Source organism: Carassius gibelio, chromosome B19, assembly GCF_023724105.1.
Source record: "Carassius gibelio isolate Cgi1373 ecotype wild population from Czech Republic chromosome B19, carGib1.2-hapl.c, whole genome shotgun sequence".
Lineage (NCBI taxonomy): Eukaryota > Metazoa > Chordata > Actinopteri > Cypriniformes > Cyprinidae > Carassius > Carassius gibelio.
The window spans coordinates 11,744,140-11,767,218 of NC_068414.1; the positions used below are offsets into that span (position 1 = coordinate 11,744,140).

A 23,079-nucleotide genomic window follows, 5' to 3' on the forward strand; every position below is an offset into this window, starting at 1 on the left:
GCACCTGACCCAGTGCCAAGCAGACATGCTCTACATCACAGGGGATCCCCTTCCTCGCCCCATTTCTCTTGTAATCTCAGTCACTCTCTACTGAACTCTCTCTCTGGCTCAGAGTCTTTTACATGGGACGCCGTTCTGGACTGAAAAAGCTGGACGGAGTGAAACCGAATGGAGCGCATAACCCATCGGTCTGCTGAAGCGTGTTTAACACCCAGGCTTTTAGCCAGCTTCATACAATAGGCCGGACACACTGCCATTGATGCAGACAAATGCTGTGCTTGCTACAGTAAACACGCTCGGGATGCCTGTCCGGTGCATTGCTGCTTCTGATTAATGCATTAAATAATCATAAAAAAAACAACATGAAGCACTGGGAACTTCAAGGACGCATCTAAAGTCTATCAGTTGCATATGTGCAGATAGTAGTGTGTTCATTCTGATGATACACACAGTTGAAGATGATAAACAGTCACACTTTTCAACCATTTTAACGACTGTTGTTGTAGTTTAAAAAGTCATGAACTTTCACTAAAAGAACAAATGGAAGGATATTCATTTGTATTTATATACACCTATATAGATCTTAGAAAAACAAAAACAACAAGAAAAAAAATAAAACAACAAGAAAAAATAAATAAATAAATAAACATCACATTTTAGGCCTAAATAATTTTGTAGGGCTGGAACCACTGATCAAAACACTGTGACGTATTGCATGTGTACAACGTAGATAAACTATAGCAGGTTAAGACGTGACTAAAAATGATGCTATTCATAATAGGGTTGGTTGAGGTTTATAAAATTGTCGTTGGACGAGGTCTACAGTGAAACGATGGACGATGACATTGGTGGAGGCGGGGTTTGTTGTGGGGTGTAGTTAGGGGGTGTGTCCAAAGCATGAATCCTTATAAGGCATGGAAAACAGACTCTTCATAGATCAGTGTATAGAACTCATTATAATCAGTGATGCTGTCAATACTGGATGCAGCGCGACATCATAACCGTCACAAACAGTGTGCACGATCAGGAATCTCGAAATTGAAAGTGAAACTAAAAAGCGATCGTGCACTCAAAAGCAATTTCAATGACATGCATTATAGAGTCTCGCTGATGCCTGAAATATAAATGTAGTATAATTACCTAATGATATAATATTCAAAAACATATTTTCCTCCCATCTCATATTTATTCCCTTGAGAGTTTCCATAAACACGTCATTATTAGGTGTGCGGAAGATTGCGGGGATCACGATGCCGGCTCAACATCATGAAGTCTACCAGCCATTTGCGATGGACGATTGCATCATCTATGGGACCAATCCTAAATAATACTGTTGTGTATATTGGCAGCAAAACTCATTAATATTTCCCAGCTCTACTCTGAACACAGAAGGGCATAAATAAGCAATGCTATCCCAGCAGAACAGAGTAGTGTGGTAGCTAGCAGTACCGTAAATCACTATAAACAACACAAGGAATGAGCGTCAATCATTACCAGCTGTACTAAACCACATCAAAGAAAAACTCCATTGAAACAAGACATGCACACTATAAAGATTCACATTAATCTAGCTGTTAAAGGTGCGTTATCGGAGCAATGGGAAAGGGTTTATGTCAAGGCAGTAAACCTCTTTCAAGGCTGATTATATGTCCGTTTCCTGGAAAAAAAAGATCACATTGTATCTGCATTTGGGAAACTGGCGCATTTACCTTTCCTTCAAATTTATCGCAACTTGCTTCAATTCTGCATAACACGCCAAACATACATCAGAATAAGAAATGCTGAAAGAAAGCACTAGTCAGAACATTTTTCTGAAGACAGAGTGTGGAAATACACAAATGCAAAATGGCATTTTGCAACCAAGCAACAAAGTGCAATGAAGACCGAAGCACTAACACTGAAAAGAGGTCTTTCTGCATCAAACCCGGCAAGGACATGAGGTTGGACTGGTTTCATATAAAAGAGGTGTCTGCACTGACCTGGTGAAGGAGGCTGGACCTTGGCCTGGTTCTTTTTAGGGTCATTGTTGAAGATGTCGGGCGGCGGGTCTTCCCCTCGCTCGATCTTGCACTCGAAGGCGTACAGACACTGGATGTACTGTTTCTTCAGAGAGCTGGCAGCACTACTGGAGGTGCCCACATTCAGGTTAGTGGCTATTTCCCTCCACTTCTTATTCTTGTTCACCTGATAACGGCAGACAGACAGAAACAATGACTGAGTGGATTCAAACCCAGCACATACTGTACAAATATAGCTAAAACTAACATAGTCTGACTACAAAAGTCAACAAGAAATCATAAATGACCCTATAAAACTGTCGTTATGTTCTGGTTCTTATTGTGCAAATCATATTACAATTATAATAACAACCAAGGCTGTGTGGATAGCAAAAATAAGATCTAATACTATTATAATTCTAGTGATCAGCTCTAGTTTTCATTTCTTATTCAGATATACAATACAACATTTTTTAACTTAAAGTAACAATGCACATAGCATACACAGATTACTGGCTGTCAAGTACAATATGAACAATGCTTAGTGAGGTACACACATTGACAGAAAACAGCTTAGACTAAAAGATTGTTCTTGAGATTTAAAAAGCCATCTCGGTATCAGTTGAAAATTATATTAGATATGGCAAATACAACCTTAGTTTATCCTATTTTCGGTAGCCGAAATGTGGGTGCTTTACTAAGATTGTTTTAATCTGCAATCCAGTCAACTATATAGGAATCAAATTACCCTCTAAATTAGAGCCCAATGAAACCCTTTTTATTTTTTTTCAAAAAATTTCCCTTTTTCCATTTTTAATGGTTAAATTTAAGTTTATTAACCAAAACGCTTTATTAAAAAAGTCTTAATATCAACAACAATTTTACTGCAGTTTGTTAAGTTTAACAAAAATTGAATTTTTAGGGCCCTATGAAATTTTTTCTGGTATTCAAATTAAGTCATAAATGTTTTGTTTCTGTGTGTATATGATGATGTGCACATACTTACTGAGTGAGACGGCAGATGCTAAAAACACAGCTAGCGTCATGCACACTTCAGTATTTATATTAAATGAAACCTGCGCCACATGCAGGATTCATATATGAATGGTCTTTTTGGGGCAGAATTTTCAGACGCTAGTCCATACCCAAATTCCGTGACATTCCGGCTTATACAGTAAATTCCATTTTTACGACCGTGTTCCCCAATTCCGTCTGCGTTTTCCATATTGTGTTGCGTTAAAAGCCTTGTTTACACCCTTTCATTACCTATTAGCTCCTAAAAAAACCTTTCTGTAAGGGTCAGTTTCCATATCACACCTGAGTGAGGCCGCCAATCTCTTTGACGGACACGTAGAGGCGGAAGAGGTCCAGGGGCTTGCGGCCCACCGCGGGGAGATTGTTCATGCCCATGGCTTTCTCCTCAGTAAACGCAAGGTAGCGATCCACCCACATTTTGCGCTCCGGTTCTGGCCCCAGCTCATATAGACGGGTAATCTTCTCATTAGTGGTGGTCGAGGAATTGGACTTCTACAGGGACAAAAAAAAAGGAGCAAAAAATGGTAAAATGCACCCAAGTATTAGATTACTGCTGTTTAGTTATGGGGGAAAAATTCCCCAATGCAATTTTTATAAACGGGAAGCACACACTAGTGGGTATATCAATGCACTGTATATGTGCAATGTGCATTTCAGCGGAAAAGCATTTTCATTAATGATGTATGAAGCCAGAAAGCCCTGAATGTGCGTTTCTCCTCCTGTAGTCTCCAGCTATCACAGCTCTCCATACAGAGGATCAGTCAAGAGCCGTTCACAGGGCTCAGGGCAGACCGCCCGCATCAGCCCGGGCCCGACCCACTCAAATATTAATAGCTCTTCACCTTCTTCGATTCGGTCTTAGGCGTCCCATCCACTTTGTTATTCAGCTTCTGAGATTGGTTGAGCTTGTCCATGCCAAACTCTGGACTGGGAGCCATGCCTAGGAGACAAATGCAAACACTGTGTCACTGTGGGCCAAAAAGCATTTCATCCTCTTCAAAAAGCTCTACAGTTTGAACTCTAAGCAAAAAAAAACTAAAATGCTAGAAGCAAAGCAAGTGAGTCACACTGCTTACCGGCCGAGTTGTTGGACATGTTTCCGGGCATAGGGTACGGTCCCGCTTGATTCATCATACCCTGCATGCTGTTCATGGGCGGGGCATACGGCGACCCGGCTCCCATCATTCCCTGGTTGATGTTGGGATACCCAGGCGGTCTAGAAGAGAAATGAATGAGAATTTAGCTAAACTGGATGTTTTCTGTGTCTGTCTGGATAGGGGTTCACGCTCCAGGCACACCTGTACCTGTGTAATGCGTTGGATGGGACATGGTGCATCCCCGCCGCCGCAGCGGGATCCTGAGGCTTTCTGTTCATCCCAGGGGGCGGACACATTCCTGACGCCACCTGAGGAGGCATGCCGCCCATGTTGGGGCCCATGCCAGGGCCGTACGGCCTCGTACCCATCTGCCCTGGACCCATGCGTCCCGGAGGCATCCCTCCATACGGCCCCCCTCCACCCTGCCCTGCCATAGGGTTCATGTTCCCGCCCATGCCAGGACCACCCGGATAGTTAGCGTTCGGCATGCCTGCGTAACCCTGAGGCCTCGGGTAACCTGTGCAACAGATTTGAAGGTTAATGCACACTCTTGGCTTGTGTAAAATGTGTTTGATGTTCCTTGAAAAGCATCAGTGTTCAGTCGAATCTAAGCTTCTCACCTTGTGGTCCGTACTGGCCACCCTGTGGCCCAAAGTTGCCCATGGAGTTGTTCTGCGGGAAGGAACCCATCCCACTATGCATTTGGCTTCCAGATGACTGCCGTGGGGATAGAGTTGAGCCGGGTTGAGGAGAGCCGTAAGGCATCTGGGGGTTCCTCAGGTAGACTGTAGAGAGCAGACAGAGTCACGCTACAGTAAACCACCCTCCAGGTTATGCTTTCATGCTAGGAGTTGTGCTGCGGATCCAAGCTGGACTCATGAGCACAGCCAAAGTACACATGAAGATGGCCATGTTTTGACCAGTCTGTCAGTGAACAACGGCTCTGTGTAGTGAATGTGCTCCACGTGAAATCACAGATGTGTAGAGATTTACTGCTGACTACAGAACCGGCTTTACTGACAAGATGCGCATTAAATATCAGCAGATCTTTATCATGCATCCCTAACAAAATCCTATAACCCACTGATCTATACATGTTCTCTATTATAGATCAGTGCTGTGACCGCTTCTGTGTATCACTGAGCAACACCTTTAGCAACATAAACAACCAATAACTATAATGTATTTTGGCAGAATTAACAGTTTTTTTTATTTATTTAATGAAGTAGGAGTTACCCCTGCTGGTGTAATGTTACATCTTTCATCATTAATTTTGAGACCCCCTCCTTCCCCGTCTAATAAACACTTCTCAAGCGGAGATATGCTGATGTGTGTGCAGCACGAGTTTCCGAAGTGAAAGAGGAGGGAATATTACTGTAGTTATTGGTCTTCTGTTTCAGACATGATTCTGTGTGTCTGTCAGTGTCTGCAGTGCCGTGAATCAGTCTGCTTTAAAGCTAAAAGACTGAAAACAGATGTTTTCTCATGCTGAGAGATAAGATGTGTGTGTGTGAGTGAGTGAGTGAGTGGTGTTAAAATAAACGACAGAGCGGATAAGAGCTCCTCTTCTCTTGTTTTTATTGGAGCTCCATTAGATGAGGCATGTTCAGACCATTCTCTTGCGTCCACTGTTGCTGTCAGGAACTATTTTTTTAGCAGAAGGACAGCATTTAACAAACCTGCTTCAATACACTTTTTTTGTGTGTGTGTGTGTGTGAAACAAAGTGCCGTGCTTCACTCAGACCAAACATTTAATAAACACAGCCTTCACCATTAGAAAATAGCCTTAATCCATATTGTGACTTCATTAATCGTGCAGCAAAGATCAAGTCACAGGACTCACCTCTATCCTGACCCATGGAGGAATGTAACATCCCATCCGACTGGACACTGGAGGGTCTGGGGGGCATCTGGGTTCCTATAAGAGGGGTAAACGTCACAGTTAAACTAATGTGACCCTAGAGCACTAAACCAATCAGAAGTAGCTCAGGTATATTTGTAGCAATAGCCAAAAATACACTGTATGGGTCAAAACTATCGATTTTCTTTTATGCCAAAAATCATTAGGATATTAAGTAAAGATCATGTTCCATGAAGATATTTAATAAATCTCCTACTATAAATGTACAGAAACTTAATTTTTTTTATTTGTAATATGTGTTTCGAAGACTTCATTTGAACAACTTTAAAGGTGATTTTCTCAACGTTATGTTTTTTTTCACAAACTGCATAAATGCGAGTCCCACCAGGCATGGCTCCAGGGGAGAGGGGTCCCGTGCGAGAGGCCGGGCCGCTGGCGGGCGAGCCCACAGGTGAGGGCGATGGGCCGCGGATCCCCGGCAGGTGAGGGGAGGTGTGGGGCGAGAAGGGCGACTGTGCCGGGTTGCTCTGCTCGCCCTGACTGCTGGACACTCCTGATGTACTGACGCCCGGACTGAGAGCACCCTCCGCGCCTGTGGGGAGGTCATCGATGGAGCCCGACAGATCCTGCACAGCACAACCAGACGGACAGAAACCTGTTATCAGTGCCAAGCCTCTCTATTACTGCTGCTCCTCCCACACTGTACTATCACTCAAATCACACGCCTGGGTTTACTGAAGCCCTGAGGGGACACATGAGATGAGAGGACCAAATATTTTAAAACTGTTGTGCTCGCTTCTCAGACATTTTGCTGCTGATGGAAATATGAGATGGGAGGAACGATCTATATTTTTACGATTTCACGATTTTCACGATTCTCATATTTTACCCATAAGTGCTCTATTTAAAAAAATAAATAAAGGAGAAAATAAATAAAAGGCTGTGGCTGATAAAATGAGCAATTATTGAACAAATCTAGCATCTCAACTGAAATCTTCAAGAGACCATCACCTAAACATCTATATACTATTCAGATCTGGAGAAAAGTTTAAAGAGAGCACTCAGAAGATTCTCTGGATTAATGATTTATAGTTGTACATTTGAGTAAAACCAAAGTTGTGTTTCATCCTGTAAACTACTGAAGACCTTTCTTCTGAAATGTAAATAAAAATGTTCTAATTTAAAGCATGAAATGACAATCGGTCAAAACAACAGAAGACACCATTCTTTCAGACGTGTTTTTGATTCATTTCAATACCAAAGTTTTAACTTCTTTAGAGTTAAGAATCCATATTTGGTGAAATAACCCTGATTTTTAAATCAAATGAAAATGCTATTTTCTCCAAACGCAAAAGAAAAAGTTTGAAAGAAATGCTATCAGACCCTTATAGAATAAAACCAATATTCACATTACTCAAGCCTAGACCATGTACATCTAGTAAATGCAGAAACTCAGAATTTAGGTGGTCTCAGCTTTTTTCCCCCATAGCTGTATATTTCTGTTCATCCAACAAAAGTCCACACAAATAAAATGGTGATGCCCTCAATGGCACAAAATCTATTGAGTGAATCAAGCAGTTTAATCCAGGCTTTCTACACAGATATAACAATATTCATGAAGCAAACATGCGTGTGACCATGTGTCTTTGATTCTTGATGGTTTTGCCTGAAAACAAGCCTGAGAGAAATGAGCAGTGAGTCCATATGGGCTGTGATGCTGAAATCACTCTGGCAGTCAGACATAAAGCCTCCCGGCGGAGGCGTGTGTGTGTGTGTGTGTGTGTGGGAATATTTACACACTCGACTCGTGTCACGTGGAGCGCATGTGTTCAGTGAAAATTTGCAAGCTCATCTGCCAGTCAGATCAGAGAGGGAAAGGGAAAAGAGTGGGAGTGGAACGAGAAACACACACACACACACACACACACACACGAGGCCGACTGGAGCATGGCCAATTATTCCCATAGAAATCTCACACTCGCAGACTGGCTGCGGCCCCAAAGTCGGCGGTTTTGCACTTGAAACGGTGCCTGCTGCTATTTTTGGGCCGTGACCTGCTGGGGGATCCCCAGAGGGAGAGACAGGAGGAGGACGCTGATTCAGACACACACACACACACACAGTGTCTGCATGACCCAACTCTGCTCTCCAAACAGGAAACAATCCTCGGCGGATTGGTGTTTATGTTGGCATGTGTGCGTCTAACAGGAGATTCCTGTGTGTGACCCATGAGGAAGGTGTTTATTACCCGAGAGTGTGGCGTAGACCCAGAGTCGTAATGTCTGTGTGTGTGTGTGTGTGTGTGTGTCCACAACATGACGCAATGGCACTTGGGAAAATGATCTCAAAGCATCACTGATCCCAAAGCAAGGGCATTAATTAATGAAGAGACTCTGAGGACTGAGGCTCTGTGTGTGTGTGTGTGTGTGTGTGAGTGTGTGTACCTCCAAAACAAAAACAAAAAATGCACACAAAGAAAAAAAATTATCTGATTTCATCTGAGCCTATATAAGATTGGGTAAACTGATCAAAGTTCATTTATATAGAGAACATGTGTCTTTGCAGCTTACTTTCTCATTCTTAATTAAACTGCCTTAGTGAAAATACATCTTGACTCATGTTACAAAACATATCTGTATTAAATTAACACTGTTCAGTTAAACACTCTATTCAAAGAATGCTGGGAAAAAATATCATATTAAAAAACCTGAAGACTGGAGGAATAATGCTGAAAATACAGCTGACAAGAGAAATAAATTACATTTTATATGATCATAGAAAATAGGTTTATAAATTGCAACACCTTTACTGTACTTACTGCAAGTTGATCAAATCAATTCATAAATGAATTAAATACATTAACTGTAGCTTAAGCGCACTTAAAGGATAACTTTTTTGTCCATTTGCAGCTAGCTTTGTACAGTTAGACTGTAAACGATCGTGGATTATGTAAATGAACAATCATTTGTTCTGCTAGATGAAGCAAAACCTTTGTGTGACTTGCTGACAAATATATGTGTGTGCAGGTAACATGGAGAAAGTTCATTTACATAGACTACTGACATAGAAACAATACAAAGCTGGTTGAAAATCAGCAAAGTTGTCTTGTAAATGCAGGCTAAGTGCAAGAACGCTCCATTACTGTGACATTAATATTTCATCTGAAGAGAGTTCAAACAAATCGGAACATCTCATTAAACACAAAGCACAGTGAGACAGTTTCACAGCTGAAGCACTCGAATCACACTCCTTAACTGTGGCTATCATGAGACCAGTCTTCTGACCGACGGCTGAGCGGCGATCTTAACCCCTTCAGTCCTGAACCTGTCTGACCCGGGACTCTCCTGATGACACAGAGGTCAAGAGCAGCTGCTGAGGTCAGGGCACGAGGGAAACACATCACACTGCCACTGTCTGACCAGAGATCACAGACAGACACTTGTCCTTTACTCTCTCTCTCACTCGGTCTCATTCTCACTCGCTCACTCACACACTCTCTCGTTCACTCGCTCAGTCACTAGCTCGCTCTCTCTCTCTCGCTCGCTCTCTCTAGCTCTCTCATTCACTCGCTCAGTCTCTAGCTCGCTCACTCTCTCGCTCACACACTCTTTCTCTGAGCTTCAAACAGAAGCACATATGTGCTTCTTAAAACCGGAGCACACTGCATGATTTCTGCCCTGATTCACAGTCCAGAGAAGTCCACGCTGGATGCAAGATTCCAGGGCTGTAAAATCAATGGATTTTGAGCTGCTCGCGATTAATTTTATTGTCGATTAATTTTACTGCTTTTATTGTTGCGGGTGATTTTAATCACTGCAAATTAAAAACAGTACTCCCCAAATTTCACCAGCACTCCACCACCATCACACTTAACACTGGCGTACCACAGGGCTGTGTGCTGAGCCCATTCCTCTACTCCCTTTACACCCACGACTGCAAGCCTGTGCATGGATCCAACTCCATCATTAAGTTTGCAGATGACACCACGGTGATTGGCCTCATCAGTGACAACGATGAGACTGCCTACAGGGAAGAGGTACAGCACCTGGCCACATGGTGCGCTGACAATAACCTGCTCCTTAACACCAATAAGACCAAGGAGCTCATTGTGGACTTCAGGAAGAAGAAAGGAAGCACGCATGACCCCATCCACATTAACGGGATGGTTGTTGAACGTGTCTCCAGCTTCAAGTTCCTGGGAACCACCATCTCGGAGGAACTGTCCTGGGCCACAAACACCTCCAGCCTGGTCAAGAAGGCTCACCAGCGCCTTTTCTTCCTCAGGACATTGCAGAAGAACCAGCTGTCTTCAGCCATCCTGGTGAACTTTTACCGGTGTGCGATCGAGAGCATCCTGACCAGTTGCATCACAGTCTGGTATGGGAACTGCTCAGTGGCTGAACACAAGGCACTGCAGAGGGTGGTGAAAACTGCCCAACGAATCACAGGGACACCACTTCCTGCTCTTGAGGACATCCAGAGGAAACGCTGTCTACGTCGAGCTCGCAGCATTCTCAAGGACTCCTCTCACCCTGACCACGGACTGTTTAACCTCCTGCCCTCCGGGAGGCGTTTCAGGAGCCTCCGAACAAGGACCACAAGATTCAGGAACAGCTTTTTCCCTAAAGCTGTCTCCTTGCTGAACTCTGCCCTCTGACACCCCTCAACACCCCCCACACCACACATAGACTCCTCCCCCTCTTCAACACTCTGATTTATTATTTACTCACAACAAGCAAAAAGTAACTTGTTATTACTTGCACTACTGCCTGTTCATCCAGGAACACTGTATAATCCATTTGCACATTGAAATATTTTTTTCTATGCACTTTACTGTCCATTGCAATACTGTAAATTATGTTCATAGTTCTGCCTATAGTGTACATACACTTTTACATAGCCCATCTGTATAGTATGTTCATAGTACACCTATCTGTATATCGTGCTTATAGTATTTAATATCTGTAAATTATGTCCATAATACTTACCTGTATAGTTATTGTACATATTATAGACCTTTATTCTGTACTTACTGCTTATTGCACTTCTGGTTAGATGCTAACTGCATTTCGTTGCCTTGTACCTACATGTGCAGTGACAATAAAGTTGAATCTAATCTAATCTAATCTAAAATTGATTACAAAACAAAAAAAGTGTCAATATATACAACATATATTTCTTAAACATATAATGATTTAATAAAAAAAAAAAGGTGGGATACAAGATGTCATTTCGGGTAAAAAAAAAAAAAAAGTAGATTTATTATTAGTAGATGCGTAATGCTTATATTATTTAGAGCGCGACCAATAATATTCATCAATAGTGATCTGTACCATGATGCATTGCATAGCATCATATTTGTTTTCATTGCATCGCATTGTGTTCATTCAAATCATATTGCACCGCATCAGAAGCTGTTTCACAGGCATCTTTTAATTATGTTTTTTATTAAATATTTATTTGTGAAAAACGCTGTCATCTAAAGTACGTTTATTTTACACATTTATTCTTTAATCCATTGTCAAATGATTTCAAATTTCTTAAATGATAATACAAAATAAAAATAAAAGATATCAGCAGTCAAAAAAAACAATACCGGTCGACCAATAGTATACACTCATTTTTAATATGCAAGCGATTTTTTGCAATTAATCGATTTTACAGCCCTGGTTCATTCAGTCGTTGGAGATCAAACGTATATTTTGAGCCAATTTCAAAAACACTTTCATTTGACTTCTGAAAAACATTAATAAAAATAAACGCCCAATAAAAAGCGAAGAGCTGCTTAGCGGTTGTCCCTGAACTGTGAGAGACTGGCTATATACTGGTGTGGCAGCCATTTTAAGCTCAAATTAGCGCCAGTGCTAGCCTGTCTGTCAGGTCTCAAACAGACCAAATCTAGTCTATTTAAAACACTTCTGCAGTCCAACAAGATTAGCAGAAGCAGTGACTCTGCCGAGTCTAAAAACAAGCCGCTTCTATCATAAAACAGTGAGTGGTCTACAGCAGCCATGTTGATTCACCACAGTGAGACACTCAAAGAAATCGTTTCTGAACTCTGTTCTGATGCTGTTTGTGAGGAGCTGAGGGGAGATCCTGTCAGAGATGAAACACAGACACAGACTCTGTGTGACCCTGGCCGGCCAGGGACACCTTTCACTCACACACACACACGGCCATTCATCTGCTGCCAAAACAGCAGAATGAGGAAGAGAGGAGAGAGGAAAGGAGGACACACACACACACACACACACACACACACACACACACACACACACACACACACAGCCGCATCGGTGAGGCTGCCATAGCAACCGTCTCCACGTGCTTGACACATTAGTGCAAAGTCGCGACGCCTCTCCCCCAGTGATGAGGTCACGGCGCAGTCGTTCACACACACACACACACACACACACACGACGCACCGGCACGGATGTGTTCACTCACACAGAGCAGATTAACCATACGATTACAGAGCCACTAATTCTTGCTCTTCACACCCAAATCAGAGCAGGATGAGGGGTAGAAGTGTCCCCTACACAGTGAGCAGTGGCTGTACAGATGACAGCCATGAGGGGGAGCCAGCAGCCCACCGACTGAGAGGAGCGGGCATCACTGCCTCACACACACACACACACACACACACGCACGCACAGAGCCTGCTGATGTTAGGGTTAGGGACGTGAACAGACGATGCAGTCAGGCTCTCTGGACCCCTCTCTGGTTGATCTTCCAGCACCGTGGGGATCTATGGATGGAGTCGTGTTAGTGAGCATCCTTCTGGAGCACCCAGAACAACCTAGCAACAGTCTTACTGCACACTAGCAACCGTCCGCAGCACTGAGACTGTGAGGGTTTCATGGGTGAGCACCACTCACTACAGCTGGGCAGTTTTTTACATTTTAATACATTTTAAAAACGTGTTGACAATGACCAGTTTCTCGTTACACATGTGGAAAGAGGGTTGATGCATGCTCGAGTCCCCAGACAGAGCCAAACCCAAACTCAGAGCGCACGAGACACTGAAGCCCCCTGATAATGAGCGTCTCACACTTCACTCTGAAGCACAGCGGATGTTACTAAACCAGTCCAGATGCATCATGAGCGAAGCTGTAACAGTCAAGGATTTGTCTCTGTTCACATTCAGGGTCTTCTCAAGTCAGGGCTCTTTTTCTCGACTCCGATGCTCAACAGGTAAACTGGCTGTTGCACTGCATCTCATCCTTTACTCAATACTCCTATTAAATAACACTTCTCAAAAAAGCATTTGAAGACTGCAGTGGTCTGGTGTGAACGCCCCCTGATCTCCTCTGGAGCGCTGCCCCGCACTCAAAATCACTCTCTGATGAATCACAAATAAAATACTAAGCCTCCTTTTGGCACATAGTCGTTACTGAATTTCCATCGGTGTGAAATGCTCAACTAATCCAAAAACAGATCAAGTCCCAGGACTATGGTTTCTCTGATGAATCGCAGTGGTCCCGTCTGAAGTACTAACAGAGAGGCCTGGAGCACAAACACTGATGTGACTGAGGGCGAGCTCTTTTCTGCTTCTACCAAACACAAGAGTGGCGTTACAGGATACAAGCCGCGCTCCCTGAATGATGGCGTGTCTACTAGGGCTGCCAAAATGCCTGAACATTTTAAATTTAAATATAATTTAAAAAGCATAATTTCAGTAAATGTGGAAAAAAATAACTTTTGGCTTCTCTCCTGAGGCCACAAGAGGGTACATAGGAGTAAAATGTTAATATATATAAACGCACGATTCTTCAACACTATAAAAAATAAACTTTTTTTTTTAAACATGAGCTACATAGTGATGGGGGGAAACCACTATTAAGTCTCGAGACATGATCTTAAACTTTTACATGACTTTCTAAACATGCGGCTCTCTCATGCAAGACGTGAGTGTAACGGTGATAGATGTCCTTCTAGGAAATGTGATAAATGTGTGTTCTGCGTGAACGGCTTGGTTTCAGTTTTGATGTAAACAACATCTCTGCATTGATCTTCTCCGTTTCCACAATATACTGAATGAACAACAGCAGCGCTGCATTTAGTGACTTCAACCCGATAGAATAAGAAAAACATTTAAATGGAACGACACTTGTAAGTGTCTGATAAGGCTAATGTAGATTTTTATTTTAAATTCAACAAAATTCAATTTCTTTTGACAGCCTTAAAGCCCATTCACACCAAGAACGAGAACTATAAAGATAATTATAAAAAACAATATTAGTTTCCACACCAGCGAACGATATATTGTCTGTTTACACTTAGCGCACATGTGTCTGTCACTTAAAATTTTTGGACATATTTGTAGTATTTTTCCCTTTTTTTGTTTCATAAACGTCTGAAAATCAATGAATGAAGAGTGTAAACCATAAACTAAATGAACCAGCTCAGAGATCGAGCACACCTCAGCATATGATTCAAAGCAGGTCTGTGACTAACAAATATTTAGATAAATGACTGATTAATCCTTCAATCAGGTTAAAATACATTTTTATTTTCCCCATTTAATTAAATGCATGACATCAAATCTAATTCATTGATCATTTTCATTATCGATTACTTTAAAATTGAGATGATCAATTACTACAATGACTTAATCGAACAGTTGTTGCAGCACTAATTTAAAAGTAATTTATAATCTACTCCTCCTATGAAACACTGCAAATGACCATTTAAACTACTGCAATATATCTAGGATTAAATGTAGTTTATTACAAAAAATATAAAAAAATATACCAACAAAGTTGTTTGACTGTAGGGAGACTGACACGATTATGCCATTCATCTCCAACGTTTTATGGGACTGCTACTTTTGGCACAGTGTTTCCATGGTAACAGCGACTTCTCTGATTGGTGGATTTTTCTGTAGCATTATGGGTAATGGAGTTCTTCACTTGGAATTCTGCAATTTAGCACTTTTCCGGAATAAAAATTCCGAACATTTCTTCCGCGAGTTGAAATCACACTGACTACAGGCTTTTACAGAAACATACATCATCACTTAACCTCGGAGCTCCTGGCGTGTCTTGAAACCTCTCACACATTAATCACTACAACTCGATTTATCCATGGGGAAAATGAATGGGGTTTTTCCGGAAGCGCTGTATGCCACGGTCACTCTCTCCATGAGTGATTGAACGTCTGTGACTGGATTTAGCAGTAAACCAATCAAAGCTGGAGCCACTGAGCCAAAGACTGGCAAACGCTCTCGGTGTCTTTTGGCATTTCTCATCCTTTTTTGGTCAATAGAGGGTTAGGGTTAGAGTTAGTAAAAATAGCCTTCGTGATGCACTGAATGATTTTGTAAACCAAACGTTCCTCCATCAGAGCTGTAAATAACCTCTATTCACGTGCTTCTGGATGGATCTCTGCTGTTTGATGCTGGCGGGAGGCGTCCTCTGTGTGACTGCCCTGGGGGTCTATTGTGCAGGTCACAATAGTAGCGGGAAGCACAGATGCTTCGGAAAGGGAGGCAGCCACGCGTCTGGGTGGAAACAGAGGGACAGAGAAGGAAGGAGAGGTGGATACTGGGGGGCTGGGTGCCTGACACAGAAAAAGAGGAGGAAAAAAACCAGCCTGTCTGCCTCCAGTCGTCTTCTCCAGAGCAACGCCCCTCCCACAGCAGAGCGGCCCCAGAGTCACTGCTGGAGACACCAGAGAACCCAGATCTGCACACAGATTCATCTAACGATTCAGATTCGGTGCTTATCATCATCTAAATGGATGCTACTATGGTGGTTAAAAAATAAAAAAATAATCTCCATATAAAAATGAGGTTGCTGCCATTTCTACAGATTTTGATAAATTTAAAGCTACTAATACTATCAAATGTGCATTTCTAAGAGATAATATTATTATTATTATTATCATCAGGCAACACAGACCTGTTTCCTGATTTGAAACCTTATTGCTCAGAACATGCAGAAACTACGAGAAAAACACTCATTGTATTTGAAGCCTACACTGGAAGCGCGTCCGTCTGCGTCATACTGTAGTCGTCTGCTCGCCGCCTGATTTAAAGTACACCACAGATATACAGAGGAGTAAACAGCACAGCAGAGTCTACCGTCACATGGTACAGTCTGTGTAAAGGCAGCTAATGTGACCAAACATTTGAATACAATAGATTACGGAGTCATTTTAAAAACTGAGATAGTTCTAAATAAGAACGGGTTCTAAACTCTAAACCCATCTGCAAACCTACAAGAAATAGCAACTCAGTAAAGAACACTGGATTGATGCAATTCTCAAAAGTATGGAAGAGGAAAGAGGAGGAAAAACAGGAATAATGGGAGAGGCAGTGGAAGGAAAGACAGAGAGAGAGAGCGAGAGAGTGCTGCAGTGAGACACGGCCTTTGTGCTGCCGTCAGCCGAGCAGGAGCGCTGAGAGAGAGAGAGAGAGAGAGAGCAGGAGGGAGAGAGAGAGACAGAGAGAGAGAGAGAGAGAGAGAGAGAGAGAGCAGGAGGGAGAGAGAGAGACAGAGAGAGAGAGAGAGAGAGAGAGAGAGAGAGCAGGAGGGAGAGAGAGAGACAGAGAGAGAGAGAGAGCAGGAGTGAGAGAGACTGAGAGGGAGAGACAGAGAGAGAGGGAGAGAGGCAGAGAGAGAGAGAGGGAGAGAGCAGGAGGGAGAGAGAGAGTGAGAGAGAGACACGGAGAGAGAGAGTGAGAGAGAGAGCAGAAGGGAGAGAGAGAGAGAGAGAGGGAGGGAGGGGAATGGAGGGCTGAGAGTGGGTGTGTGAACGAGAGAGCAAGAGACAGACAACGAAGAAAACAAAAAAACTACGAGTAAAATTTGATGCAAGAATCCTTAAATTAAAGTGAAAACTGCAGCTTTTTTGCACCCAGCTTGATTAAACGGTCGCACAGGACGAGGGGAAAACTGTGTGCGCAACAGAGAGCGCATGAAGGAGAGCAACGGCCCCTGAACCTGAATAAGCCACGTGCACACAGGAAGACCCAGAATAGCAACAGGAAACACGCCCCAGACTGAATACTGCAACGGCACAGCCGCGCAAAACAGGACGAGAGCAGCACTGAACCACTGCCTTCAACAGCATTCAGATCACACAGACACACAATCAGTTTTCAGTTCAAAACAGACTGTTGTTCTAAAGGCTCACAGTAGAAATATACACTAATGAAATCTGATGATATTTTATTCTGATGAAATTGGGAATAGTGCCTGTTAACATGCAAAACGCCACCACAATGCTAGTGTGTGTAGTGTAGTGTGTGCCAAGGGGAGTCATTTCTCCATCCTAATAAAGCATTATTGTGGCGATGGTATAAAGTGTCGATCAGAGACTTTATCACAATTCATAGCTGACATGCATCATGTTTTATAGAGTTATTAAATGCAATAAAATGTCAAATAACTCGATGCATGATGTGTGGAGTATTCACGCAAACACAGCTGATTTATTCCTCAAATCAATGTAAAACACTGAAGCATGCACAGTATAAATAGCAGTATAAATTACATTAAGAAATAAAGTCTGTGAGAAGTCACAATTAGTATTTTTTTATTATTATTACCCCATGGTGGAAATAGGCTTCCATACCAGTCCTATTCATCTCCACCAGGAAAAAAAACGTTAAGTCGATTACTTTCATATTTTAGTAAAATACTATAACTATACTCAAACCACATTTTCTGAGGCATCATTCATGTAGCACAAAGAGTGCAGAAGTGAGCTACTGTTGTTGAAATCACTTACGCCAAGTATTCGTGAGTATAACAGTCGTGCTTGCTTTAGCAAACACTATTAATAAATATAAAAGCTACAAGCAAAAAAAGAGAAGCATAAATACACCAGACAGCACAACAGAGAGAGAGTAAGAGAAGAAGGGACAAGAACAATGCTGTTAGATGGGAAACTAAGTGAAAAGGAACAGGGCAGAAAGGGAGAGGGAAGACGGATGGAAAGAGCCGCAGACATCTGACAGTACTGGAGCACTTGGCACTGGCGCTCTGTCAGGGTGGGAATGTGCGGAAAAATGTGGGTGGTCTTCAACTGATGTCATGATGTCAGCCGCTGGGGTTCCTGTGTGAAAATGGCCCAGTGTCTCGCTCGCTCCAACACACTTTTACTCTCTTCCCTTCTATTTCCTTCCTTCATCCTCAATATCCTGCCTCAATCCATCTCTTTCCTACTAAATTTCCATCTGCTTTCATCTCAGTGATCATTACAAAACTCAATTTTTGCAGCAACTTGCATAACTAAATAATAGTTTTAATTAACTCTTTTTAATGAACTTTTCCCGCCACTGACAAAATTCTGACCTCCATCTTCAACTCACCCTCGAAGTATCCTAGATGTATGTGACGTTCCTCTTTCAGAATAATCCAATCGGAGTTATATTAAAAATTGTCCTTGCTCTTCCAAGCCTTTCAGTGAGGTTAGTAGGTGTTTGTTGTAAACGGTTCAGAAGACGTGAAATAAAGTGTGAGCATCTGTAATAAAATGTCCCTCACGCGGTTCCGGGGGGTGAATAAAAGGCCCCCTGTAGCGAATCCAGGCGTTTTTGTAAGATAAATATCCAGATTTCAAACGTAATAAACACTTTTTTTCTAACATCTGCAGACTGTGGGAAGACGTCGAGATGGAAGCTGGATGACGTTTGCGTCGTGCGAGCCTCTGGGAAATGTAGAAGCAAAGAAAACAAAGTTTCCTTACTTAGCAAAGTCTCTTCTTGGCTTATTTCGAAAATCCTCCAACGTATTTCTTTACAAATCCTCATTTTGTGCTCCTAATTCATGACCATTGTTTTGTTTTGGTCTCTCTCCGTGCTCGTCACTAACCACACAGCACGGATGAACTACAACATCCACCTGCACGTCTTCTGGTTCCCCAGAGTCAGCAGAAGTGAGATATAAAGTGTTTATTACATATAAAAACTGGATATTTATCTTACAAAAATGCATGGACTTGCTACAGGGAGCCTTTATTCAGCCCCTGAAGCCGTGCGAGGGACGTTTTATTTAGGGCTGTGTTTTTCCAAGAATCTGGTGATATGATACGTATCACGATACAGTGGTTGCAATACGATATACATTGTGATACTGTCAGTAAAGCGATAAATTAGGATATTTCTTATTTTAGGAATAGCATAGATTTTTAAGAAAGCTATCATTAAGAACACAATTCAATTCAAGTGTATTTGTATAGCGCTTTTTACAATACTAATCGTTGCAAATCAACTTTGCACTAAATTTCTACAATATTTAGTCGCTTTTCAGTGGTGACTGTCAGTTTGTGCATATGGCAGAATGAAATGTTGATTCAGGAACTAGTTTAGGACTGTGAAGCTTTGAATGAGTTGACGGAAACAATCTATTCCGTCTATGTTATGATAATCACTCCAAAACGGTTTAAGACGTAGTCTTTCACATAGTCTTATACAGGAAAACTATTGTGTACTGTTTACTAAAGAAAAATAAAATAAAAAATCCACAATGTTGCTTTTTTCATGAAACAACCATATTCAAGTTTTGATAATAAAAATAATAAAAACCTATGAAGCTAAAATAGAAGGTTATTGTTTAAAGAGCTCTGTTCTTTCTTTTGACATATTGCATGTTTAAATATTCATACACCAAAATATTCTGGGGGCCATGAAAAGGCTGGCAGGGTGTAAGAATTATCTGTAAATTAGTAAAACCAATAAAATTACAATTTGAGAATGTTTTGTCTGTTTGCACAAGCATGTTGCCCATTCGATGGATATTCAACAATTGTACATGTACACATTTAAAAATGCATGCAATTTTGATGATCCCTCTCAATCTACTGAATCGTAGCATACACAATATATTCCAGTCCCATTTTCTCGTAGCGTCTCTCTCGCATTCCCAGCGGGCCGGGCCCCTCGGAGTCAGAATTACTACTCAATAAAACCCTTCCACTGGGAGGAAGAGGGGAAAAACGAGTGAGCATATGACTACCATGTGACCTTCCCCTCCAGGCCCAAGCACACTGACTTAATATGCATCTCAGAATAAGATGCTGCAAAAAGATTACAGACAACAGTTTAAGTGACGATTCAAACAGAGCACTTACAGGACACTGAGGATATTCACTGGGAAAGAAAGAGTATGAGAGAGATATAAAAGCAGCGGGGAAAGTAAGGGGCTGAGGGTGAAGGACCCCTGAAGTCACAGAGTTTAGGAGTACAGAGGGGAGGCGGATACTGCTTGGGATTAGCCACACTTTGAGGAAGGGCCACAAAAGGCCGTAAGAAAGGAACTGGAGGAGATTAGAAAACGACTGGAGGGAGCGTTCATGTTCTCTCACACACAGAGAGGATATATCACTTCCAGGGCGTCCCACAATTGAAATCCCAGGCTATTGGAAATCTTGCCACGCCAGATCTCTGTCGCTCGTATACGCAGACATAAACACCATTATCATCAACCAAATGGAAGAGGATTTGATTTGATCCTCAACCGATATGAACCGCACTGCACTGAGATTAATTTGGGAGATGAAAAAGAAAAAACATAATTCAAAACTAATTAATCAGGATCACGGCAAAAGATGCCCAGTCTTTCTGCCGATGAAGACGCAATCTGGGAAATCAGTTTTTTGGATTCAGATCCTCTTCAGAATCAGATCGGCTCCAGCTTTCTGTCCTTTTCCATCTTGGCGTGCATCAGCGTACATATGACAGAGACATTATGGTAAACCAGAGCGCGTCTACAGAGGGATATGCCAAATGGGTATTAAGTAAGACAAATGCAAGCTCATGAAAAGCTGTCTGAAGGTAGAATCTCGCCAACAAAAACCCACAAGTCCAATTATTTTTGTTGTCAATATAACTGCCAAACACAGAATGTGGCTTCTCATTTACAGCAGTAAGACTTCTTTTAAAAGCATCAATGCTGCAGGTTATTTAGGGGACAGTGAACTGTGGTTGTATCGCGTACTGTTAAAACAAAAGCACTGATGATGCCCCTTTATCATGGTGGCTCCTAACCAGGGCTTCAGGGCCCTACAGGGGCCTCAGCAAACATCCAAGGGAGCCAGAAGATGACCTTTCATTGTAGGAAAATATACTGTGGAAATATTTTATATTTTAAACTCTGGAAATATTTTCCAAACATTAATTTTGCCATTAATTGTAATAATAATCTAGTGAGATTCTTGAATGCACATGCAGCCTGACAATAGCCGGTGCTCCACATGGAGATCTGATCTCACCATCATCAAAATCTGTCTGTGATTACATGAAGAAACAGATGAAACCGAGACAAACTAAACCCAGAAGAACTGTCGCTTGAAGAAACCTTCCTGCAAATCTACCTGAAAAACAATGTGCAAGTGTACCTGGACGAAAGCGGTTTTAAATGCAAAGGTTGGTCACACCAAATATTGATTTGATTGATTTAGTTAATAGAAGTGAATTGATAAAATCAATTTATGACAATATTTTTGAAAGCATCCTTACTTTACAGCATTTGTACACAAGTGCCTAAAACTTCTCACAGTACTGGAGCTTCGGAGGCAGGTTTCTTAAAAGGTCTGGAAGGCATTGCTACAGTTCTTCTGAATTTAGTTTGTCTCAGTTTCATCTGTTTCTTCATGTAATCACAGAAAGATTCGATGATGGTGTGATCAGATCTCCGTGTGGAGCACCGTCTGTTGTCAGACTGCATGTGCATTCAAAAATCTCACTAGATTATTATTAAAATTAATGGCAAAATGAATGTTTGGAAATGTAAACTGATATTTCTTACTGATAAACATAATGACCCAGATTGTGAAATACATTTATTAGCCTTAGAGTATGGGAAGCTTGGGAAATGAAAGCATCCAAGGAGCGTGTGAATGCTATGGATTTATTAGAAATATTTTAATGTTCATTAATGTTATCCATAGTTCTTTGTGGCTTTTCTTGTTTTTTAAAGAATCGGTAAAGAAAAATTTAACACAACACAGAGTTCTGTTGATTAAAAAACTAGTACTACTAGTAATATCAGTATTCCTACACATTATCAGTGACATTAGCTCAAACAGAAAATAGATTCACAGGTGGAGAAAGTTAAATTGAAGAAGATTTTAAAATACCACTTTATTCTTTGGAACAATGTACACTGATAAAGTAAACAGAAGTTTTTGACTTCTCGTCAATGCGCAAAATGTGTTTTACTGATAACATGCACAAAATATAATGCTGCCTTTATAAATTTGGCTACAGCAGCCACAACAGAATCAAATGGCCAGGAATGCTGTAAATATCGTTCAGTAAAGATAACACCACATGCATGAGAACAAACAGTACACAGAGAGCTGACAAAGTGTACGGTTGCTAGACGTGTTCATTCACTGCAGTGTAAAGCAACGATTATCAGGAAACCAGCTCAACCAGTCAAACTGGTCCCTATTCACTCGCTGCAAAGTCTCTGTAGTTGGCAGCTTTAATCCACACCAGCGTTCATGCAATCAGTCCTCAGAACCAAACAAATAAAGAGGACAATTCCAGGTGGAGAAAGAACTTTATTTTGGTATCAATCCTTGTAGACTTCAAAGCAGCAAGGAGTAGCATATAGACCCTAAAACAAATAAACCCTGCACCAGTACATGAATGCCCAGTATTGCTTGTCAGCATGGTAGTACCATTACGCTTCTAGCAGTTGTTGTTACACAGCTGGATAACTCGCTCGCAGGTCAGGCAGTGATTTGGAGGTGTTTTACCTTTGGTGTCGGCCCGGCTAAAGTCAGCAGTAGGGGCTAATCTACCATGAGAGCAGAGCATGAGGGAGATGTTAGTGGAAGAAGAGGTCAATCGAGGGCTACATTATTGCCTTTCCCGCTGGCAGCCATGGGGATTCCTGGGATTGAATAAAATCTCAGCCAATCTAAGTCACTGACTACGTAAGAGTGAAATGCATAAAGAAATTAGGAAATCACATCCTGAGGGCATCCCCCACTGGCAGAGACTGAACGATCTCCGTTCTCTACCTCATTCATCCCTCTTTTACCTTCTCCAGCCCTCCAGCTCCAGTCATTTGCCAGCTCTCCATTAGACACCTCTCTCTCTCATTCTCTCTCTCTCTCTCTCTCTCTCTCT

General features: G+C 41.9%; 1 protein-coding gene across 2 annotated transcripts in view; it reads right to left on the bottom strand.

Annotated features, from left to right (window-relative positions):
- Positions 1-23,079, bottom strand: part of LOC127979263 (AT-rich interactive domain-containing protein 1A) — a 59,539-nt gene that overhangs the window by 8,270 nt on the left and 28,190 nt on the right. For both annotated transcript variants that reach the window (XM_052584589.1, XM_052584588.1), the window contains exons 5-12: positions 6,376-6,616; positions 5,973-6,047; positions 4,750-4,914; positions 4,337-4,646; positions 4,109-4,248; positions 3,875-3,972; positions 3,315-3,524; positions 1,980-2,184 (exon numbers count right to left, since the gene is read on the bottom strand). In XM_052584589.1, coding sequence (XP_052440549.1) covers positions 1,980-2,184; positions 3,315-3,524; positions 3,875-3,972; positions 4,109-4,248; positions 4,337-4,646; positions 4,750-4,914; positions 5,973-6,047; positions 6,376-6,616 — 1,444 coding nt within the window. The remainder of the gene's footprint in view (positions 1-1,979; positions 2,185-3,314; positions 3,525-3,874; positions 3,973-4,108; positions 4,249-4,336; positions 4,647-4,749; positions 4,915-5,972; positions 6,048-6,375; positions 6,617-23,079) is intronic.